Source organism: Nicotiana tabacum, chromosome 22 (genome assembly GCF_000715075.1).
Source record: "Nicotiana tabacum cultivar K326 chromosome 22, ASM71507v2, whole genome shotgun sequence".
Taxonomy (NCBI): Eukaryota; Viridiplantae; Streptophyta; class Magnoliopsida; order Solanales; family Solanaceae; genus Nicotiana; species Nicotiana tabacum.
The window spans coordinates 152,104,025-152,128,048 of record NC_134101.1 but is presented as its reverse complement, the minus strand read 5'-3'; the positions used below and the strand labels follow the sequence as shown (position 1 = coordinate 152,128,048).

The 24,024-nt window shown below is 35.9% G+C and overlaps 2 protein-coding genes across 3 annotated transcripts; both read right to left on the bottom strand.

Annotated features, from left to right (window-relative positions):
- Nucleotides 1-6,714: 6,714 nt before the first annotated feature.
- LOC107812589 (FCS-Like Zinc finger 8) lies at nucleotides 6,715-9,314 on the bottom strand. Its single transcript, XM_075244872.1, has one exon. It carries the CDS (start codon nucleotides 9,170-9,172, stop codon nucleotides 8,543-8,545), a length of 630 nt encoding a protein of 209 aa, XP_075100973.1. The 5' UTR covers nucleotides 9,173-9,314; the 3' UTR covers nucleotides 6,715-8,542.
- Nucleotides 9,315-12,599: 3,285 nt separating this feature from the next.
- On the bottom strand, nucleotides 12,600-20,380 carry LOC107826178 (F-box/kelch-repeat protein SKIP30-like). 2 transcript variants are annotated; one of them, XM_075244175.1, is made up of 4 exons: nucleotides 20,151-20,380; nucleotides 17,609-17,688; nucleotides 17,491-17,533; nucleotides 12,600-14,082 (listed from the first exon to the last, which is right to left on the bottom strand). In XM_075244175.1, exon 4 carries the CDS (start codon nucleotides 14,004-14,006, stop codon nucleotides 12,969-12,971), a length of 1,038 nt encoding a protein of 345 aa, XP_075100276.1. In that variant the 5' UTR covers nucleotides 14,007-14,082; nucleotides 17,491-17,533; nucleotides 17,609-17,688; nucleotides 20,151-20,380; the 3' UTR covers nucleotides 12,600-12,968. The 2 variants fall into 2 exon arrangements, with proteins under 2 accessions (XP_075100276.1, XP_075100277.1); XM_075244176.1 differs by having other exon boundaries at nucleotides 17,613-17,688; nucleotides 20,151-20,375.
- Nucleotides 20,381-24,024: the final 3,644 nt, after the last annotated feature.

The following is a 24,024-nucleotide window of genomic DNA, read 5'->3' as shown; positions in this document are numbered from 1 at the left end:
AAACTCAGATCTAAACCAAATAGTCCCGAATTAACACCGTAGCATCCCCTATCCATCCTCATCACGGATCTGTTAGTAGCATGATTCGAATCTTCATGGAACTGCTCGAATCTTCATTTGAAGATTCGAGTGAAACCTAACCCTACTCAGATTGCTTCCAAATTGACACCAAATGACCCCTAGGCTTCCTCACCCTTGTGTCATCTTTGGTTCCCTTCGAATCTGCCCAGAAGTGTTCGGATTTAAGATCCAAAATCTGAAACCCTAAAAAAATTTCCAATCTTGGAATTTTTTCAATTCAAACGAGGGATTGAGGTTTAATCGACCTTAGTCGAAGTATTTTCAGTTGAAAATACTTCGACTAAGGTCTGTTTGATTTCAAAAGTCCGAATCCAAGTTGAGTTCGAGTCCGTATGAAGTTTAAAGATTCAGAGGTATTTTTCCTATTTCTTTTTGTTTCCTACATGTATAGTTATTTGTTTCAATAACCTGTTAATTTTTCATATTTTTGTTTGATTAATTCTGTTATTCTGTCTCATACCCGCTTACTTGATCAAAGTGTGAATTGTTTCTGTTGGTTGTGATTGTTTACAATGTGTGTAATCGACTCGATTAAGTTCGTCGATTAGTTACATTATGAATTCCCGTTTGTGATAATGCTAGTTGAAACAATCTGTTTACCTATTGTTTGTGGACAATTGTTATAGATAATCAGTTTGATTAATACTCGTCAGTTAAATCATCCTTGATTATATTTCAATGAGTCCGTCAAATGAATGCTGCGTGTATGTTGATTTCTGAACCAGTTGGTTTCAGGGCATTGTCAGTATATTGACAATGCTCCTGTGTTTGTTTGATCTTAGTTCAATGTTAAAGTTCAGTTTAACTTGTTATGTTGAATTCTGTATAATGTTGTTGTGATGTTGGGTTTGAATTCAAGTTTACAGGGGTTGGGTAGATACAACTGTGTTAGGAAGTTGATTAGGATTGGTTCTAGCTGTTTAAATCAGAAGGATAATTAAGCCTGGACAGATTTTAAATTCTGTTTTGTATCAGATTCTGAATTTTAGTTTAAAGGCAGTAATAACAGTAATTACAGTAAGGTTTCTGGGGTATTTTGGGATAAAACAGTGAGGGTAATATGATAATAATAGTGGGCTGAAAGTGGAATATTAATGGCTTTTAAATTAATGGGATAATGGGAAACAAAAGGTAATGGAATGCTGGAAATCAGGAAAAGGGTCACTTAATGGGATTTAAAGTTTTTAAAAGCAGATTTTGGATATGATTTTCTGATTTTAAAAAGAAAGAAGGGATCCAGGCAGCACTCAAGAGAGGGGGGCAGACCTGTATAAATACAGGGACTGATTTGAAGAGAAAGGAGATTTGATTTTTAAGGCATTATGGAATACACACAGAAATACATATACATAGAGAGAAAAATCTGGATAGAAGTTAAGAAAGGAAAATAGAAACAGTAAAACATAAATTCATACGCTATTCACCTTTTGAGTATACATATGTTGTATTTACTAAAAATAGTGTTAATCATATGTTTATTCCTTTCTTTGGATTTGAATAGCTTGGAGGAATATAATTCATACGCGAAAAAATATAATTCGCAATAAACATTTAATAAATTGTGAATTTTTTTTTAAGAATTTAAGGGTACCTTAAATGGAGATTTCTCATGATTTTTTACATAAAATGTATAGATATAATAAATAATTTGCGGAAAATCTATACTACCATTAAGAATATTTGGCGTAATTAGGGATGAGTTCGCGTAACCTGATTATATTTCTAAAAGCAATTCGAATTTAAATTTTGAACATATGATTTTTTTTAATAAAAAAAACTATAATTTGGTCAATTTTATTGTGTACACGTATGCGTGGCACAATCCTCTGTAATCATAAAAGGTATATAATACGAATATACGTACGCGTAATTCGTTTATATAATTGTGAGCAATAAACAGAAGCGGTAACAAAATCCTGCAATAAAAATGTAAAATCAAGATAAGCCAAGAATAAAAACAGTTAAGCGACCGTGCTAGAACCACGAAATTCGGAAATGCCTAACACCTTCTTCCGGATTAACAGAATTCCTTACTCAGTATTTCTGGTTCGCAGAATAACAAACAGAGTCATATTCTCCTCGATTCAGGGATTAAAACTGGTGACTTGGGACGCCCTAAAATTCCCAGGTGGCGACTCTGAAACAAATAAATAGATCCCGTTTCGACTGTCCTTCAATTGGAGAAAACTCCCCACGAACCCCCGCGGGTGCGGAAAATGGAGGTGCGACACAAGTATGTACCAGACCTTTTAAGTAGTTGTACCAGCTACTTTTTCTTGTAATAATGATACATGTATCATGTTGGGATTTTCTCTCTTATATAAGGGGGACCCTTGCTTTTTCTTGCACACATGATATTCAATACAACAACAAGAACATCCTCTGCTCTCTAACCTAAACGCTCTCTATTGTCTTTCCTTTGATTCATTACTTACATTTATTGCATTTCATTGTTTGTTCTTCATTTATTACTTATCATTCATCATAAAGAGCCCTCATTAAAGCTCGTAGTACTGTTAGCCCTTCATCGGCTCTCTCCAGTCAAGCTCATCAGCTTAACCCCGAGGCTCAGTATAGGCCAGCTTGAGGCCCCGATTCTCGATTACTCGGTTTGCAAAGCATTTATTTTCAAGCTCTTACCTCATTTTCTAGTCTCACACTTAGCATTTACTAACTAACAACTAGCATAAAAATAAATCACGCATTTTTAGATCCACAAAATCAAATCTAATTGTTATTATCATTTTCGAGGTAAACAATATTAAAACTCCCAAAATATTTTCATTTGGCACTTTTGACTTAAAATCATTACCTTTGTGTTAATCTCAATAGCCCCATAACATTATTTTCTTTTCATGTTCGTTTGTATAGATCATTTCATCAAATCACATTCATATTCATGGAAAACATTAACATCATATTCAGTTTCGTCTTAAACTTGAAACAATCATAATCATAGTCATTTTCATTTTGAAACTATATCATCATGTTCATATAAGATCTTGAAAACACATATAATTGTATAGGGTAAAATTGATTCATATTAAATGCTTGAAAGATAGAGTGACACATGAAACCGGGATAGACGGATGATAAAGTGAGTAGAAACTAAAACCGAGGACAACGGCTTCGGTTGGCACCGGGTAGGTCCCGAAGGGAACATTATCGATCGGAGCAAACGAATATTTATCACCAAATGACGTTCAATGAAGAATATTTCTCAGTATTAAATACGCAACCATTATAGAGAATTTCGGCATTCATGACCTGCCGTTATATATCCATCAATGGCCCCCATTATTGTCATTTAAAAGGGACTTGATCCTAGGACCTTGTTCCCTAGGTATAACTATAAATAGTGACTTCAACAACTATTGTAAGAGCATAAAAATCTCTGAAAAACTTATTCTTATTGCTGCCTCATGAAGCCTTGCTCCCGGAACCAAGCTATCCGCTATTTTATCTCGATTTCAATGCTAAGTCTTGTATTTTATATAATTTATTTATTATTTTTGGGATCAAATTGATTCGTTTGTCTATAAATTCAACTGTATCATTTTATGGGTAACTAGTTTGGCGCCTACCGTATGGCTTAGACAGCTGCGTAATTGAGTTGATCCTTGCATATATTATTAGCCTGTTTGATTCCTTACTTCTTCGCAAAAATCGTATAAATAGCAGCTAATGATGTCAACATAGCACATAAAATGGAGGCCCAAGAGAATCTACCTTAACATGAGAATTCGATAAGTGACACCCCAACGAGGAGGATGTAGCAACTCCAATCCATGGCGGGCGTTATCCTCGACATATGCGGAAGACAACTCCTGATGACGCTGAGGACGTGCATACTGCGGAAACAGTAAAGATCTTGAGGGAACAACAAAAGGCCATCATGGGTAATCTCTCACGGCAAGACCTTGCCATGACAGAACTAAGGCAAGCATTGTTAGGTGCTTCCAACAACGCGAATGGAGGAGGCCCTGTTCTTCCTGGTGCTCCCGTAAATCAAATAGCATAAAGGGTTGATAACAACACCACGAGGGGTGAGGTCGACTTCAACGGGGCTGGGGAAATCGACAATGGATCCGGTAACGACAACAATAATGATGCTTTCAAAATCGAGCTCATGCGGTTCATAAGAGAAATGAATGAGCGGATGGACCAGAACTTGAAAGAATTCCACACCCAAATGGACCAAATTTCGGGCGCACCACCAGTGCTGAAGGGCCCGGACTCAAAGAGGTACAACCAGTTGCCGTTCAAATCGAGCGCAGCACCAGAGATCTAGTCGGTCCTACTGAAGAAGTTCGGAGAAACCCTCACGAAGGGGGCCTTGACATGGTACTTCGGATTTTTGGATATCCGAAAATCCAAATTTTTTGTTCTTTATATTTAGTCCATTATCCATATGTCAATAGTAATAAGTTAAATACCCTACCCATAAGATATTATCTCATATATTGAATATTAATTACTAAGTTTCTGCCATAGTACTTTTTATTTCGACATGATTTTACTATTGCTACTTCGTATCGATCATATTAATGTCTCTGTTGCATTTCCTTGATAATAATTTCATTACTTGAATACTTTATTTTGATGATTACGGTGAGAATGAGGAACTTTTCAGATAATATAACATGAGTCATTCATTTGGATATTCATTTTTTGTAAAAAGAAGAAACATCTCAACTTATAAGCTCAAAACCGAAAATCTAAAATATAAATACCGATTAATACGAAACCCAAATTAAAAAATTCGATCAAATCTGAACTTATTTGGATTGTCATTTCTTCAATCCGAAAATTGAAAATCCAAACCGAAAATTTCATATCCAATCCGAGCTGCCCGAACGCCCACCCCTAGCTGAGGCATATGTAAAACGACTTGCCTTACGCTTAAGCCCTTTAAAACACTAATCTCAACTACCTCTCTCCTTGTTAAGGCACGATTGACATTTAAATCCAATTAATCGGCTATGGCGGCGCCAGAAGCTCCCCTTTGTAATGCTTGAGTTGCCAGGAAGTCCGTCGCGTTTCGTCTCCTGAAACAAATTGCTTGCAATTTTCATTTTCTTTCACTTTGGAATTTCCATATTTGTTTTGTATATCCAATTTCTGATTTGATCTGTCTAATTTCAGTTCAAATTCGATAAAGTTTTATGATCGTGTACTCAAAACCACAAAATATGTGCATTGCAAAATTGTTTGTGGTAAAGGTAATAATATACTTATTATTTGAACAATAATTAATGTTTACGAGAACTCCTCTGTGTGCATAGCATATTGAAGCTCAAGGCATTTGTATTTGTTTAATATTCATAAATTTTGTATTGTAAGAAGTGAAGGATATCAAGCGAGTGCTGATAAGCTTTTGACTTTGAGACTGATTACGTGTTTATTCTGAATTTCCTGAAGGTTTTGCGGGAGACTGACAAGTTTGACAAAGAAGAAGGCAGCGAAAAACAAAAGAACATGGGCCGGATTGGTTTGAATAATAAAATATGGCGGAATTTATTTTTTTTAAATTTAATTAGGGTCAGCCACATGTCTTTCTAAAGATAGGGACCAAGTTATTTAGTGGGTGGAGGGTAAATATGATCCAAAAGTATGACGGTAGGAATAATTATACTAAGAAACTGAAACGAAGAGTAAATATAGCTTATTTTTTAAAGTAGATGGACAAATATAGCACTTTTCCATATCTACAAATTATAAGTGATACTCTCTTCATTCCTGTTTAAGTGGTAACAGTTCTTTTTTACTCAATTTCGAAAAGAATAATATCTTTCACAATCTTGAAACAATTTAACTTAATTTTTTTATTTTTCTCTTAAAGAAAAGCTTCTATATATTTACACAAATATTATGACATGTCTAATTTAAAGTCATAAATTTTAAAAGTCTTATGTTGACACAAATATTATACATATTTATATAAGTTGAAACTAAGAGAATAGCTAGATTGTAATGTCCATTTGTACAAGCAAGTCGCACTACAATGATGCAGTGGGTTAATAATCACTTGATGATCAATTAGTTTTTAGGTAGTATTAATCATGTGTGACTTGGTACACATTTATCTTACAGCTGATTAAGACTTCATATTAGAACTTGCTCGGAATTGTTTTTGCATAAATGAAGCCTGATACGACATTGGTTAACTTGATGGATGATATGAGAGAAAGAAAATGGAAGATTGGTTAATGATCCAAAATGATTTGGCATACCTCATTAATTTCCTACCATTTCTGTCATAGTCAAGAGCATAACTCACGTAAGTTTTCCTTATCTAAAATCTTCAATAATAGAGAACAAACACAGATGTGACAGCGGAGAATATAAACTTGATCAACAATATTATATTGCACCTTTTGTTGCAAACTAATATATGACAGGTTCAGCATACCATATCATCACACTTACTTCTTTGTGTAAATTCGGAAGTTAATTTATTTTTTAAAATTTATTTTACATATTAAAAGACTATATTCTAGTACAATTAATTATAAAAATCATAATAATACGACTGACTGAGTCTTTCAATAATACTACTACTAATAATAGAAAAACCTGATCAAGAGCGGAGAAAATAAACATGATCAATAATAATAATAGTAATACCAAGGCTGAAATCAAAATGAGTTCATCGACATCTTCATTAATTGATCATGATTACAATCAACAACAACAACAACAACAACAACAACCCAGTGTAATCCCACAAGTGGGGTCTGGGGAGGGTAATATGTACGCAGACCTTACCTCTACCCGAGGGGCAGAGAGGCTGTTTTCAGGAGACCCTCGGCTCAAAGAGGCAACAAGAGACACTATATTAGTACTATCAATAGACTCATAATAAAACAATATAAAATACCATAAAATCCATAACATAACATAAATACCATACAAACAAAGTAACAACAATATAAGAGATATAGGAAATACGAGAAAGATGTAAGGTATTAATACACAGCAGATAAAGCCCATCATCAGTAGTTGATCAATAGCATCCTAAGACTAACTCCTAACTGGCTAGTCTCACTCTAGTGCGCTGTAAAAAAGACATCACAATTTCCCCTAACCTACAACCTTAATGCTCGATCTCCACAATTCCCTATTTAGGGCCATGTCCTCAGTAACCCTAAGTCGCGTCATATCCTGCCTGATCACCTCTCCCCAATACTTCTTAGGTCTCCCTTTACCTCTCTTCGAACCCACCACCGCCAGTCGTTCACACCTTCTTACCGATGCATCAGTGTTCCTCCTCTGAATGTGCCCGAACCATCTGAGTCTTGCTTCCCGCATCTTGTCCTCCATGGGGGCCACACCCACCTTCTCTCGAATATCTTCATTTCTAATCTTATCCTTCCTTGTATGCCCGCACATCCATCTCAACATCCTCATCTCTGCAACTTTCATCCTCTGGATGTGTGAGATATTCACCGGCCAACACTCGGTCCCATACAACCAAAGTTGATTGATCATGATTACAATCAAAGTTAGAAAATCATATCCCTTTTAGAGTTGCCAAACTTCTTTCTTGGAGAAACTAAAGACAAAAACATGAAAAAATCTCGCTAATCCAAAAATCATCATCCGATTGCTGGTTCTACACTACCTTTAATTCCTGGCCTTCACAAAACTATTTCTTTGCAGCGGCATCCAGGATCATTGCATCTTTATTCATTTGGAGTGCTAAAATGTAAAACACCTCAGAGATAATCATTGAATATTCAACTTTTAAGGGATGGTTTGGTACGCGGGATATGCTGGGATAAAGTGTGGTACTAAATTTATATTATATTTGGCTGACGGTACAAATTTATCCCGTAATAAATTTATACCGTCAGCCAAACATAGTATAAGCTTTCTCCCAAATTTAATCCTGAATATCCTATCTTCAGAGGCGGACCCATGTATATGGGTGGGGGTCCTCGAACCCCGTAAAATTCGGCCGAAATCCTGTATATATATACGTGTATACCTTGAAAATAGTTAATTTAAAGCAATTGGCACCCTGAATACTAAAAACCTTTAGGGGCACTAGTTGAGTGGAATAATGTGCCCCCGTCGCGTAAAAATTCTGGATCCGCCTCTGCTCATCTTATCCCATCTTATTCCATCAGACTTGGTATTATTTTATCCCACCTCCAAAGTGGAATAAATTAATCTAGGGATTATAGTCGCAAAATAATTTAGTCCGCGTACCAAACGACCCTAAAAACCTTAAATATTTGTACAATGTTTTTCCTCGGATCAACTCTGCAATAGTGGCAATTAATAGTGGCGTGGCCGACGTAAATAGAATTTTCACCAATAAAATAAAAAGAAAAATAAATAAAAAAGTAAAGGGACTTAAAAAAAATTGACCTTTTATACACAGCTAATCTTTGGCAAAAGGGTTCGTTTACCCCTAGCTAGTTCCGGCCGTGAGTTGAAGACTGATTCTCCCATTTCAAGTCAGACAAGTTCCAACAACACAATTATCAAATATATGGGTGGTTTTGGGATTAGGACCGTGAGTGATTACACAAGTGTAGTCCTCAGAACTCTCCATCTCCCTCAAACTTAAGCCATGTGCAATACAACAAGAATCTTTTTCTAATTCTTTTAATGAAGAAGCTAAGAGCTGAGAATCCCGAGTCTTAATGCCAAAATCAGTAGGGGAAGCAGGACTTTGAACTTTAAGCTCTGTTCCAAACAGAATCATTTCCTCATTCTCAATAAGAAGAGCAAGTTTAATACCTTCTGATTCCAACTTATCATCTATTAATAAAGTTGACTGCTTTCTGTCCATATAGGTGATTGGATTTCCGCAGTTTCTATCATAGCCAAAAGGGTTGCCAAAAGTGAACATTTGTTTGCCGTCAAGAATGAATTTTGGGCTATTAATTCCAGCTTCACTTACATCAGATAAGCTTCTGGTGAGAAATTCATTGAAAATTCTCCGAGAAATGGGTTGGTTTGTATGATTTTTGGTGGGAGATATTGGAAATGAAATAGTATTGTCAGCCATAGCCATAAGACCTTGCTGTTTGCTGCTCACTGTTGGTTTTGAATTGTTCCTCGGCATCGCCATTAACATTTAACAACTCTTTCTCAGGAAAATAAAAAGTTTAAAAGAAGATGGATAAGCTAAAGGTACTTTGGCACTAGTTCTTCTATTTGCCCTTTTAAGGGTGAATTGTGTAGTGTACTTTTAAGTCAATAAGTTCTTTTGCCCACTTTATACTTTAAAGTGAGTCTCAGCTAATTTAGGGTGATCCTCTCTTTTTCAATTTATATGATTTTTTTTATTCGCTCTAAAAAAGTAATTTCTTTTTAAATTTGAAAGCACTTTAGCTTAAACTTATAATTTTACCCTTAATACAACAACAACAATCCAGTATAATCCCACTTGGTGGGGTCTGGGGAGGGTAGTGTGTACGCAGACCTTACCCCTACCCTAGGGTAGAGAGACTGTTTCCAAATAGACCCCCGGCATCCTTCCCTCCAAGAACTTCCCACCTTGCTCTTGGGGAGACTCGAACTCACAACCCTTAATGAAAAGCTTTTATAACCACACAAATACTCTGGGCCCTTTTTTAACTTGTTTAGGATCACAAATATCAAAAATCTTCGTCTTTTCTTAAATTCCGTACCGGGTGAGTATAAGTTTTGTCCTTTTGATTGAAAGGACGGGTGGGGCCTATAATAAATAAAAGTGATAATAATAATGTAAAGGAAACACGTACAACTCTTTCTCTTCCCAAGACCCCACAACTGAACTGCACTTCTCTCACGCTTCCTGCATCTCTTGATTGCACGCACTTGGAGGTGAATATCTATGAAGAATACGCCGGTTATTTGGACTGACAATTAATTTTGCTAACCATATTAGCAATATTTTAAATGTAATCGTCTAACCAATAATGTAATAGTGTATTATTATCATTACTATGTTTCTCTGTGTCTCTGACTTATTTCCTCCTTTTCCCTTTTTTCCGTAGCTCTAATTGTCTTGAGACTTTTTATGTTATGGTAATAATGCAATTACTTGAATTGATCATTATGGATGATGAACAATAACTAGACAGTGATGGTGGTGCCCTACTAGACATGATTTTTGTTTACAAGTGGTCCTTTCTTCTTTTGACCGTTATGAAATTTTCTACCTTCTTAACCTTAAGGGAAAGTGAGGTCTTTCAAGATTGGTCTTTGTGTCATTCTATCCCTCAATCCACATATCTTACACGTTCAATTAAGATTGCCATAGAAAACCTATAATTACAGTAAATGAGATTTTACCTTGTAGCAAGATAAGTTTGAACTACCAAAGATAACCGCCTATCCCTATGCTTTATAGATCAAATCTTGGATTGATATAGGCATTTTTCAGGAAGAAAAAGGTATTGATTTTTTTTTTCAATTTGTACAAAAATAAAATCACTTCGATATTACAAAACTGAAAATCTCATTAAAGCATTGATAATTGGACATGACGTTATCAATATATCAATAATATCTTCGCTTGGGGATTTTGGTCTTTGATCCACTTGGGTCATTGCCCCACTTATGGCCATTTTATGTATAGGCATATTCTCGTAAGAAACACTGGTTTGATTGGAGAGAGAGAGAGAGGAGAAAAACACACTTACACACTGTTTTCATGTCACATAACAAAAAAAAAATGTCTTCGAAGAGAAGCAAAAACAGTTTTTGAGAAGTAGAAGCAGTTCTTGAAAAGCAAAAAAAAGAAGATTTTCTCTAAAAGCACATTTGAGAAAAATATACTTAGAAGTAATTTTTAAAATTTTGGCCAACACTAATTGCTACTCAAAAATACTTTTTAAACTAAATTGCCAAACACAAACTGTTTCTCACCAAAAGTACTTTTTTTAAAATGCACTTTTGAAAAAAATATTTTTCCAAAATAAACTGATTTTAAAAACTTGGCCAATCAGGCTATAAGTGTAAGCAAACATTGAGATAAAGTTTACTCTATGTCACCTAATCACCTGAAGGATCAAACAAATTTTCTTTTACTATTACATACTCTTAAGTTATAAAAGAAAATTATGACTTATAGTATTCTTTTATGTAATTTTTAAAAAAAAAATCACATTTAAAATGAAAGTGAAAGAATCTTCAAATTAAACTGAAAACTAAATAATTTATTGACCCTCATACTTCAAAGTCCAAACATCATCATTCTTTTAGAACGGAACGAGGTGTTGCATTTTGCATCTAAACTTTTTAAATTTCAAGTGTAATAAAATTTTAAGCCTTTTTAAATGTCAATAACAAATCTAAAGCGATACACAGTTTTGGATAGGGGTCACTTAACCCCCCCCCCCCCCTTCCCCCCTCCCCCTCCGTGTTTAAACTTTAAAAGAATGCTAAGGAGTAAAATTACATAGTAACATCATTTTAGGGAGAGTAAAAATAATACAAAGTAAATCCATTGCTAATTTTTTCTGTACACCAATTAAACAAGAGATTGTAGTATTCACATGGAAATCTTTAGCTTTCAAGTTGCCATCAACATGAACTTCTTCCATCATAAACTTTTTTTTCTTCCTATCTTTATTTCTGATCTAATTATGATATTTATATATAGAAAATGAATAAAGGATAGGGCATTATCAGTACTTTAGATTTTATACTACAAGGGAGGGAAGCAATCAATTATCCAAGGGAGGGAAGCAATCAATTATGCAGCAGTCTCTTTCAAGAAAAGAAAGAAAGGTTCCACATTGTTCATGTCACATCACTATTCAAGCATTAATTACTTGCTAATCAATAAGGGGGGTTCACATCATTATCCAAGCATTAATTTCTTTTATTGGTAATTATGATGCCTTGTTTCTGTCTTGTCTTCTTAGAAGGGAGAAAGGGATAGCTCATATATGACTCTGCATTATTTAATTGATTAACTACCCCACCCCAAAAAAAAAAAAAAAAGAATCAGTCTCCCAAGTTCTCCTAGAAAACTCAAGTACAGAAACTGGTTAGTTTGTTGAAGATATCATCATCACCGGATAATAGTGCACATCACTAGACTAAACAAGACAATTATTGTGTTTACCTATATGTGAATTATTAAGTGCAAAACCGACATTATGGCACTAAGTTTTGCTAGTTAAACAGGGAAAAAAAGATTCAGCTCAATCATGTCATGTTTCTATTTTCTTATGAATTGAGCAATAAGAGTAATAATCCAAGTAATGTTAAAATCAATCGTTGTGGCCAACAGATTGCCAAGATTGATGATATGCATCCAAACTCAATTTCAACGATAACTAATTATAGAGGTAGTTCTACTATTATCCTCCTACTGTAAGCTATTCCTCTAATCTCCTGGAGTGCACTCATTCCTGTAACGAGAATGCAATAATGCTCCAGCTTTACTCGAGGCTCACAACTTGCACCACTAATGACATCTCTTCAGAATCTCAGTTACCCATCCTGTGGCTGAACTATGATTTGGTTCTAATACATGGACTTTTTTGTTCATTTGACTAACAGGAAATCACCAAAAAGAAAGATTAAGGTACACTTAATTGAAAATAGACAAAACATGCCCCCTAAAAAAAAAGAATCAAGTAGGGCAACGAGCTAGTTTATCTCCATACAGACACAAGAAACCAATAAATTTAGAGAAACCTTGATGCAAATACATGTATTTTTCATGTTAAAATCGCCAGCATTCAAGGTATGAACAGAACTTCACTTCAAAGACCAGCAGCTATGAGCAAAGAGGATTCTACATGCTAGGTAAGGAAGCGGCCAGAAAGCTGAACATCTCATACCCCTAGCACCTTGCCAGCACAACTCAAAACCCTCTTTGAAGCAATTTATCCAAAGAAAACTGCAACGAAATTGAATCCATTATGCATGACCTATATTCTCATCTGCGTGCAGCCAAGGATCGTTCCTCTACACCTTGTCATTGGAGTAACTTGACGCCACACTGACCTCTCACTTCCGAGCGTCAGAACATCAACATCAGAAATCAATTTAATGTCCCAATTCCAGCGCTCCGGGCCAATAACCCCTCCAACAATATAGATATCATCTCCCAGACCTATCATTGCAAAACCAATTCTTCTACGAAATTCAGATGCCGAAACTACCATCTTCCGTGTCTCTCTTTCCTGCTTGTAAATGAGCCAATGACTCAGTACATAAAGCTCATCCCTAACGACAGCCATGGGGCCTTGGAGCCAACCATACTCATGGACTGTCCAACCCTGCTTCACATTTTCCAGAACCTGAACAGTTGACAAACCTTTGTGCAATACGTGAACTTTACCGGCAATAACCACTCCCGAGCAAGCAGAGTTGTGTGTGCGATGGAGGTCAGGGATCGGATCCCAAACATTCTTCTCGGGATCATAGATTTCCGCTCTTGATATTGATTTTCTGCAGTTAGTAAAACCCCCTGCAACAACTATCTTCCCATCAAACACACAACAAGCGAACATGGCACGAGGCACAATCATAGATGCGCACAGACTCCATTCTCTGGTTACCGGGTCATACGACCATACCTCATCAGTGGCAAAACTTCCGTCTTGGTCACCAGTTAATGGATCCACAGCATCACTGCCACCACCTAGAACAAAGAGTTTTCCAGCAGTAGAGACCACACCAAAGTGAGCAAGATGTCTGATATTCGAGGGAAGAACAGGAAGGGTAATCCAAAGATCACGCATAGGATCGTAAAGCTGCCACAAATTATCAGGGTCAAAGGCACAGACACACAAAAATTCTTCAGATGAATTGACCTCCTTTCTTGCCTTAAATAGTTCGCGACTTCGAATAGCAGCTTGCCAGGAACGGGAAACAAGTTCTAATTTTGGATGAAGATATAACGGAACCCGCGCAAGACACCTGAGTGCAACAGCATCAGGGAGCCCTTCGATGAGTACAGACATTATGGCCAAGCTCGCATCTACCTCAATCAGGAAATACTGAAGTGATGGTGGTAACTGTTATTTTTTGAAAGTCAACCTGAAACATTAAAAAAACAAATTAATGTAAAGATAAAGAACACACACTATAAACCATACAGCTGTACTGAAAATGCAAAATGTCAATTATCTTTATCCATCTATCGCATGACCAAAGCTCCATGTGCTTTCTAAATGCCCTTTCCCTCCCCAATCTTTATGCTCATTTGGACATGTAAAAAGAAGACAAAAGGCCACCTCTCTCCAGACACAAGAAAGGAGTGGGAAAAAAAGAACCTTTAGTAGCACGAACAACAAACCTGCAGGGTTGAAGAGGGAGACAACAAAGAATTTGGTTTATCAACTGCACTCACATCCCCCTCTATTAGAGATTTGACTATTTGATATCCTCATCAAGCACTAACAGCTTACTTGAAGTGCTACTACATGGATAAGTCACAACAATCTTCTAGAGCACAAACTTTCATTTCGAAAAGTTAGATTTAAAGACCACCCAATAGGAGAAATGAAAGATTCCCCTTTATAATTTCAATATTCCTCATAAGATCCAAAGCACCAGAGAATTGTGAGTCACATTAGCATAGGCAATGACAAATCAAAGACCTGGAAAGCACTTTCATTGCAGAGCCATATTAGTTAAATATCATCTGTTCTTTTTATTTTTTCCCGAGAAGGCAAATATTATATGTTCTACATCTATGAACCTCCAAAGCATTTCAAAGAGAAGAAAGTTTTTTTTTAACAAAGACTAATAGCCCGTTTGACAAAGCTTTTTTTTGGGCCAAAAGTGCTTTTTTTTTGCCAAAAGCACTTTTGGCAAAAAATTGAGGTGTTTGGCCAAGGGTTTGAAGGAAAAAAAGTGTTTTTGAGGAGAAGCAGAAGCAATTTTGGAGAAGCAGAAAAAAGTAGCTTCTCTCCAAAAGCACTTTTCTGAGAAGCACTTTTGAGAAAAATACACTTAGAAGCAGTTTTCAAAAGCTTGGTCAAACACTAATTACTGCTCAAAAGTGCTTTTTTAATTAATTAGCCAAACACAAACTACTACTCACAAGTACTTTTGAGAAAAACACTTCTCAAAATAAGCTGATTTTAGAAACTTGGCCAAACGGGCTATAAGAAGGTACTGTATCAAATACTTGGCTTGTCAACTAATTTTCCTGATTTTGGCAAAACAATATGGCCCTACATGAAGTAGCTACAAAGTCCAAAACTAAGCCAAGTTTTAATTGTGACTAAGGTCTTATAGGAGAGAGGCCTGCTGTAAACTTGTTCCACAATTAATCACCTCTTCAACAGTCCCAACGTGACTAGCAATGATCGGTAGCATTTCTTTTCATCGAAAATAGCCTACTTAAATACTCCATTATTTAAAAAGTTGATATATTTTCCTACTTCCAACCCAGAAATTCTTTAGAGTGTCATTTAACTTTTGGCAAGAGTTGATGGTTGACACCTCAATAAGTACCGAGTGCTTTAAAATTAAGCAGATCTTATGGCAGGAGAAAATGTATCATTTTCTATTTGTAGAGAAGCAATTGGAGTAAATGAATATTAACAATATCTCTTAGAAATGTATCACAGTTGATGGATTCACATTAAATTTGCTAAAAGAAAATCCCAAAAACTCAGCTTGCATAAACTGACCAATGAAACTTCCGGCGGACCTGATTTCTCAGTGCATTGACAATTTACTACAACAACAACAACAACTACTACCCAATAAAATCCCACAAAGTGGAGTCTGGGGAGGGTAATGTGTACGCAAACCTTACCCCTACCCTGATAGGGCAGAGAGGCTGTTTCCGATAGACCCTCGGCTCAGAAAAAAGAAAAAGAGGAGACAATTCATTAGTAACTCCAGTAGAAACCATAATAGTAACAGAAGCATAACAACCAAAAGATAAATGACATGCAATAACAGTAATCAGTAACTAAGGCCCGGGGCTAAGATAAACAGCAAGGATAGTGTGGATTCAACATAAACTGCAAGCTATCTAAGATCAACCCTAATCCAACCCCGCCTCACCCCCGGAATGAAGTACGCAAAGCTTTACTACCCCCTAACCTACAACCCTAATGCTTGACCTCCAAACCTTCCTATCAAGGGCCATGTCCTCAAAAATCTGCAGTCGTACCATGTCCTGCCTGATCACCTCTCCCCAATACTTCTTAGGCCTCCCTCTACCTCTTCTCGTACCCACCACGGCCAACCGCTCACACCTCCTCACCGGAGCATTAAGGCTTCTCCTCCGCACATGCCCAAACCATCTGAGCCTCGCTTCCCGCATCTTGTCATCCACAGGTGCCACGCCCACCTTCTTCCGAATATCCTTATTCCTAATCTTGTCTATCCTAGTGTGCCCGCACATCCACCTCTAACATCCTCATTTCTGCTACCTTTATCCACTGGATATGGGAGTTCTTAACCGGCCAACACTCTGCCCCATACAACATGGCCGGTCTAACCACAGCTCTATAAAACTTACCTTTGAGTAACGGTGGTACTTTCTTGTCACACAAGACTCCCGATGCAAGCCTCCATTTCATCCGGCCCGCCCCTATATGGTGAGTGACATCCTCGTCGATCTCTCCGTCCCCCTGGATCATCGACCCAAGATACTTGAAGCTATCTCTCTTGGGGATGACCTGTGATCCAAGCCTCACGTCCTTGCCTACTTCCCTCGACTCAGCGCTAAACTTGCAGTCTAGGTACTCTGTCTTAGACCTGCTCAATTTGAAACCCTTAGACTCGAGGGTCTGTCTCCAAACCTCCAATCTCTCGTCAACACCGACCCTCGTCTCATCAATTAGAACTATGTCATCAGCAAATAACATACACCATGGCACACCCCCTTGAATATGGTGTGTCAATGCATCCATCACCAAGGCAAATAAGAACGGGCTAAGCGCAGAGCCTTGGTGTAATCCCATGACAACCGAGAAATGCTCCGAGTCGTCTCCCACAGTCCTAACCTTAGTCTTAGCTCCATCATACATGTCCTTGATTACTCCTATGTAGGCTACCGGCACGCCCTTTGCCTCAAGACATCTCCAGAGCACCTCCTTGGGACCTTGTCATACGCTTTCTCCAAGTCAATAAACACCATGTGCAGATCCTTCTTCCTATCCTTGTACTGCATCGACAATTTATTAATAAATAAATAAATAATAATAGTATCATGTACATCTACAGACTCTGGTTGTATCTCATCCCAGAGCGGATATAGCACTCGTAGTTTCCTAGAAAAGGCTGAAAAGGGAAGGAAATTTCAAGCAAATCTAGGGGAACAACCAAAGATAAAAGGAGAAAAGACAATTAAAGTACAGAACAATATGGCTACCACAAATCCTCCTAAAGTAATAATTTATTCAATTTGCATTATCTTCCTTGTCAGTACGTTAAAGTCTGAAGGCAGCTAAAATGTTACCAATTACTGTAGTTAAATACCTGGGCAAAACTGTTCCCTGTGTGATATCTCCCCAGCTACTTTCTGAATAACCAAAATAAAAATGTTAAACAGAAACTAAAAAGACAATTCAGCAATAAACTCTGGTCGCGACATCACCTACAGATGCGACCACGATCCCTCTTCCTTCTTTGCACAGGGTAGAGTAAACAGGAATTGCTCCACCAAAATTCAGCAACCTGGATCGACATTTGGGGAGATTTAGAAAATAAACTTACAATAAAGTTAAGGTACATAAAGATAAGATTAAGTGTTGGAGGATGTGTAAGAAGCAAAAGATTTCCTATTAAAGCTGAAAAGACACCAAATTAAAGTTGTACTTTCACTTGATTGAAACACCTTCCCTTCAAGGAAATAATTCGCTTTTCCTCACTTCAAAAAAAACAATCGAATAGCAAACGGATTAATTTGAAATAGTATGTATCTATTTAGAGATTCCCTTGCTAGTGGAGACCTATTAGACAGAGAAACTGCCAGCAAGAAGGAAAGAGAACATTAAGACATGGAGAATAAGGTTAACCAAGGATGGATAGAATGCCATCAATTGACTTGGTTATTGTAATGGTGAATCAAGTTTCTCCCTACACTACAGCCCCCAAAGTGTGGCCTAAAAGCAGAGGAGTTGGTGTAATAACCTCTGGAAAAAAAGTTTGAATCCAGATGCGACACTAGGTGATTCTTCCTATCAGTTTAACCCTAGGTGGTCAGAGTTATCTGATACTTAAATTGGTGGGAGGTAGCACGAAACCTGGGAACTAGTCAAGGTGTTCTCAAGCTGGCCTAAACACTATAGTAATTAAACAAAAAGGATAATTTATCAAAAGCAGCATCTGCCCCCACTCAAAAATAAAAGAGGACAAGGAAGCATTGGGAGGAACTTATTTATTTGTACTTAAAAGCTATGTTGCGCGGACTCTCCAAAATGTAACTGCACCCGTGTCGGATCCGTCAAAAATGCACTACTTTTGGAGGATCCGACACGTATCCGGCCACATTTTCGGAGAGTCCGAGCAACATAGCTTAAAAGAGCATTATCAGCAGCTAAAATGTATTACAATGGACCTTTACCCCCCTAAACCATGGAGAATTTAAATGAGGGAGACTTAGGACACAAGTTACATTGTATAGAATCGTAGAAGTAGGGTCAAATAGTTCCAAAAAAATTGATTGTGAGAGATTTAGGTCAAAAGCCATGTTATATACAATACAAAAAGTAGTATCAGATAGTTCAAATTTCAACCTATGCCTATACAAAAGTCCTCATGATAAACCATTTCCATTTGGGACTTACTGTTTGTTTTAATTGGAAGAAGAAAAAGGGTAGTTATAGATAAAGCAAATCGAACACAGGAGAAGTGGAAGGCCAAATAAATGAAACAGCCAAAAAAAAAATGTTAAGAGGTCATTTTAGATCCACAAATAAAGCAAAGTAAGAAATGATAGGCGACGGTGATCTTGAGGAATAAGCATAAAAGGAAGCAATTATCATAATCAAATGCGGTAATCTGGAGGTATTATACAAATATAAACGATTAGATCCGATAGAATGTTCAAGGCTTCAAGTAGAATACATAAAAGGATAAATTGAGAGGAGGATGCTGAAAATGATTTGGGCATGTTCGATATAGACTTCCAAATGCACCGGTTTGTAAGTGCCACTATTATGATTGAATGTGTCAAAACGGGGACAAGGTACATCTAAAATCATGCAGTCTTAGTCTTAGATAAGAAGAAAACATGATAAGAACAAATGATCTATATAGGCAATACCCACTAGTTTAGATTAGGCTTTATCATTGTGTACAACTTACATTATGTTCGACATTTTTCAAGAATCTTTGTACTTTGGTTACAGTATCATATGTTCGATTAGAGATAAATGTGATATTGCCTATAGTTGTGAAACTCTTGATTTGTCTCGACAGAAACTTTTGAATATTAAATAAAAATAGTCCCAAACTGAATGGCATGGAACATACTGCCGATCCTAGCTACTTTGGAGTTTGACGCACAGTTGCTGTTGTATTCAGAGCCAGCAGCTAAGTTCTTTAGCAGCAATATTAGGGTAGTACTATAAGCAACAACGACGATCATATACCTATTCTGCCAAATAGTAATTGGACAAAATCCCATATCTTGATGATAAATGTGTTTATTTATTTGGAAAAGGAAATCAACCAATTTTTTCACCAATCCCGTTAAATATACTCTATCTACATAAACTAGAAGGTTTCTTTTTCTTTTTTCCCCAACGGAGTGATTTTAGGAAAATATTACCAAAAGGCAATATGATACAGAAGAGCTCATATATGGTTGTTACCAACAAAGAAGTTAAGATCAAATGGATGTCTAAAGCTAGGTAATTAAAGACTCTGAGCAAACAAAAACACCTAAATCTTAACATGACGAATCAAATGATGGGCAGCTGAAAAAGTACATAAAATCATTCCTAAAATTAAACCCAAATCCCTAACATAAATAAAGAATTATAAAACAACAACAACTTTGGGTGTTTCAACAATTGGGGAAATGGCCAATCTTGAAAAGCAAACAAAATGGTTATGCAAATTCCAAAATTAAGTGCACATCAATCCCGATTCCCAGCTGATTAAGACGAAATTGAAAAAAGAAAATGATGTACCTGAACCCGAAAACCCTGCACCCTTTCAACAACTACAGCTGAAACAAGACCGATGCCTTTTCTTGAAAAAAATATTTGTTGTGTTACAAATGAAGGAAAAAAAAATCAATTACTGGGTGTTATAGATTAGCTTTGGTTTTGTAACAGAAACAATTTTGATTATTCTTTTGGGGAGAGAATTGGATGGGTACGTTTTTTGCAGTCTTTGTACGTCAGGCAGAGAGTGTTTAAGGACAATTACACAAGAGTGTTTTTGGAAAGTAGATGCGTTTACCCTAAGAAATTAAAAAAAGAATAGAATTAGGCACGAAAGGATATTCCCATTCCATTACTCTGTCGTTTGGTTTTGGTTTTCTGTTTATTTAAACAAACTAAATATAGCTCCCCCCTCAACATTTTTTTTCTTTTTTTATTCCATAATATTGGTAGTACTAGTTTTGGAACTTTGACAAAAAAAAAAAAATACTTTGAAGATAAACGTGTTTATCAAAGTCGATTTCATTTCCAACATCCGTAACATTTCTTTTCTTTAGGTTGACATCTAAAAGAGTTTTTCCTTCATTTCTTTTGGCTTTTAATTTATTTCTTTTGTTTTCACATATCACTTTGTTGTTCAATGTTTTTTATTCAGTGTCAATGAATTTCCAGCTAAATACACTTCAGTTTTTCCTAATATCATCTTGATTAGGAATCTCCTTTTTAAGTTTCTTTTGGAGGTACAATTTGACCCTTTTTTGCATTTAAGAATTTATGTGAGTACAATATGTCTCATCTTCCTTCTTCCCAAGAGAAAAAACTACTTTTCAGTTCCATAAATCTTCTTCAAATTGTATGCTTACGAGTTAAGATACATATAATTCTTTTTACTACAATAGATAATTAGGCCAATGCATGAGAAGCTTTCACTAATCGTAAGTGTGAAAGCTAGCGAGTAATTAAGTACTAGAAGTTAAAAAAGAGAAAAAGGATACGGAAAGTGGAGAGTTGATTGAAGAGGAACAGAGTGATTTTTTTTTTCTTCTCTTTACCTTGTTAGAGTGGTATGTTATGACTAAGGGTGTGTTTGGCAAGAAGGAAAATATTTTTCAATTTTTTCATGATTGGTTCGCTTAAATGTTTTGAAAAATATTTTTCTCGTGAACTCATTTTCGATGAAAAATATAAAATACTTTTCATATCAAGAGAAGGGAAAATATTTTTCAAAATTCTTTTTTAACCTTCCCACCCTATTCCCCATCCCTCAAACCCCCGCCAACCCACCCCCACACACCCACCTACCTACCCCACCCTACACTACCCCAACCCCCACCCTCGCCCCCACCCTACCGACCTAAAAATGGAAAGAGTATGGGGAACAACAGCTCATATAATAGGATATCCACAGCAATTGTATTGAAAAGTATTACTAACTTTTTTTATGGTTAAGTACTTAAAATTTTAGAAAGATTTTCATTGATTAATTTAATTGACTGACACATATTATTTAAAGAGCACGTTAATTTATCTGCTGCTTTGATACATACATCGAGTTCGATTATGTAATTTTTGTACAATTTTTCATTTAAAATGAGAAGTTATAAATTCGAATTCTAAGGACTTTGTTATTATTATTCGGTGATGATGTAAATATGTAAAAGGAATGTACTTAAATATTTATTTTTAGAAAAAGGGCATTTAGTAATCGCCCATTTATTTTAGATGGCATGATTTTTTTACTAATTGGTTCCATTAACAAATTTTACCTTTCTAAATTTGAAATTTATTAAACATAAATTTTATATTTTATCATTACTGACAATGTTTTAAATATAATGACATGTCTACGACTAATAGTTCAAATAAATATATAAAAAATTACCTCATTTCAACACTGGATATGGTGCCTATTTTCAAATTATACAAGCTATGATTATTTCACATTTTTACAGATTCTATGTAAATTTTTGTTCTCTTTCTACAACTCTTTGTAGAATGTCATAAACTTTCTGCGTCCATTTTATAAAGTTGTATGTAGCCTTTCTTGGTTAACTTTCTAGTTTGTGTAACTCTTATTTTTCTTTTGTAAAATTTATTACTGTAATACCTTATACTTTTTTTGTTCAATAAAAAAAAGAGTATTTTCTTTTTAGTTATGGAACACGAATTTCAATGTTATTTTTGCATAAAAAAATAAAGCAACACATTAGTTCCTTACGATTTGTATGAATTTTTAGAAGTATAATTAAATTTTTAAAGAAAATAAACTCCTAAAAACGTTGGATATTTTGGGGGGGGGGGAGTGGTGGGGGAGGGGCAAGAAAACATGGGGATTTAGGGGGAGTGAGGAGAGTAGCATAGATTTTCCTGAAAAAATATTTTCCACTCTCTAACTAAATACTAGAAAATATTTTTCGGAAAAGATTTTCACTCACCAACTAAACAAGGGAAAATAAGTGATAAAACTACTCATTTTTCATGAAAATATTTTCTAGAAAAATACTTTTCATGAAAGACATTTTCCTTCGTACCAAACACACCCTAAAAGTGTGTCGAGTTTCACAAGTTGAGTTACGCCTATCACATTTTCTCCCTTAGTCAATTTCCAATCCTATAAGCTTGACATTCTTTCTTTTCGATTGGTTGATTTGGTTCTCCGACATCTTTTTTTTTCCTTCGCATTGAGGGGTGTTTGGTATGAAGGAACATATTTTTCGGAAAATATTTTTCAATTTTCTCATGTTTGGTTGGCTTAAATGTTTTGAAAAATATTTTCCTCATGAACTCATTTTCCTCTAATTAGAGGAAAATATTTTCCCTATCAAGAGAAGGAAAAATATTTTTCAAAACTCTTTTTCAACCTTCCCTACCATATGATCATCCCTACCACCCCCACAAACCCACACCCCACCTACACACACACAACCCCACCCCCAACCCTCATCCTAAATAAAAATATTATTATTAGTACTTTCTTTTTTATGTTATAGATAGTTTTTTTTCATTTCAACAAATGAGTATTTTCTTTTCATTTGGGGGGCCGGGAAGGGGCGCGGGTGAGGGAGGGAGGGAGGAGCAAGGAAACATGCGGACTTAGGGAAATGGGGTGAGGAGAGTACCATAAAAAAATATTTTCTTTTATCTAACCAAATACTAGAAAATATTTTCCGAAAAAAGTTTTTTATTTACCGACCAAGCAAGGAAAAATAAATAATAAAACCACTCATTTTCTATGAAAATATTTTCCATGGAAAACATTTTCCTTCGTACCAAAAATATCCTAAATAATAGGAAAGGGAGAGGAAATGAGAAAGTAGATCATGAGACGGGAAATTGAATTGAACCTTCACTTGCATGATGAAGCCTGGGTCAATCCAATAAGCAATAACCTCCTTTTTCTTTGGACCTCTTTTTCTAAATGTAAAAAAAATCTCTTTGTTATGAATAGAATTATACTTAAAATGAATGTCTATCTTTTAGAGAGTTTGTTACTTTATGGCTATGTCATTTTTTCCCTTATAAATAAAGAGGCTTTACCCATTGTAAATCATCTAAAATTTAATAAGAATTACCTCTTTCTTTTCCTTGCAATATTATTTTTTCCTTATTGTTTTATTATGTTATCGGCACGATACTCTACCGTCTCGAGAAGCTCTTTGAGAAGACTAAAGTATAGTTTTTCTGCTCTTTTACTATTGTCTGATATTATGAAATGAAAGTTCATTGCCCTTGAAATTATCGTGGGTATTGGATGCTGAAATCCATTTAGATGCAATGGGTCTTGGAGACGCCATTAAAGATAAAAATAAAACATCTACCCAAGATTGTGCTAAAGCCTTGATCTTCTTGCGCCATCACCTTGATGAAGGGTTGAAAATAAGATATCTCACAGTCAAAG

Bases quoted from the DNA above. Each gene is read 5' to 3' on its own strand.
- LOC107826178 (XM_075244175.1), bottom strand. From the start codon at position 14,006: ATGTCTGTACTCATCGAAGGGCTCCCTGATGCTGTTGCACTCAGGTGT.
- LOC107812589 (XM_075244872.1), bottom strand. From the start codon at position 9,172: ATGTTAATGGCGATGCCGAGGAACAATTCAAAACCAACAGTGAGCAGC.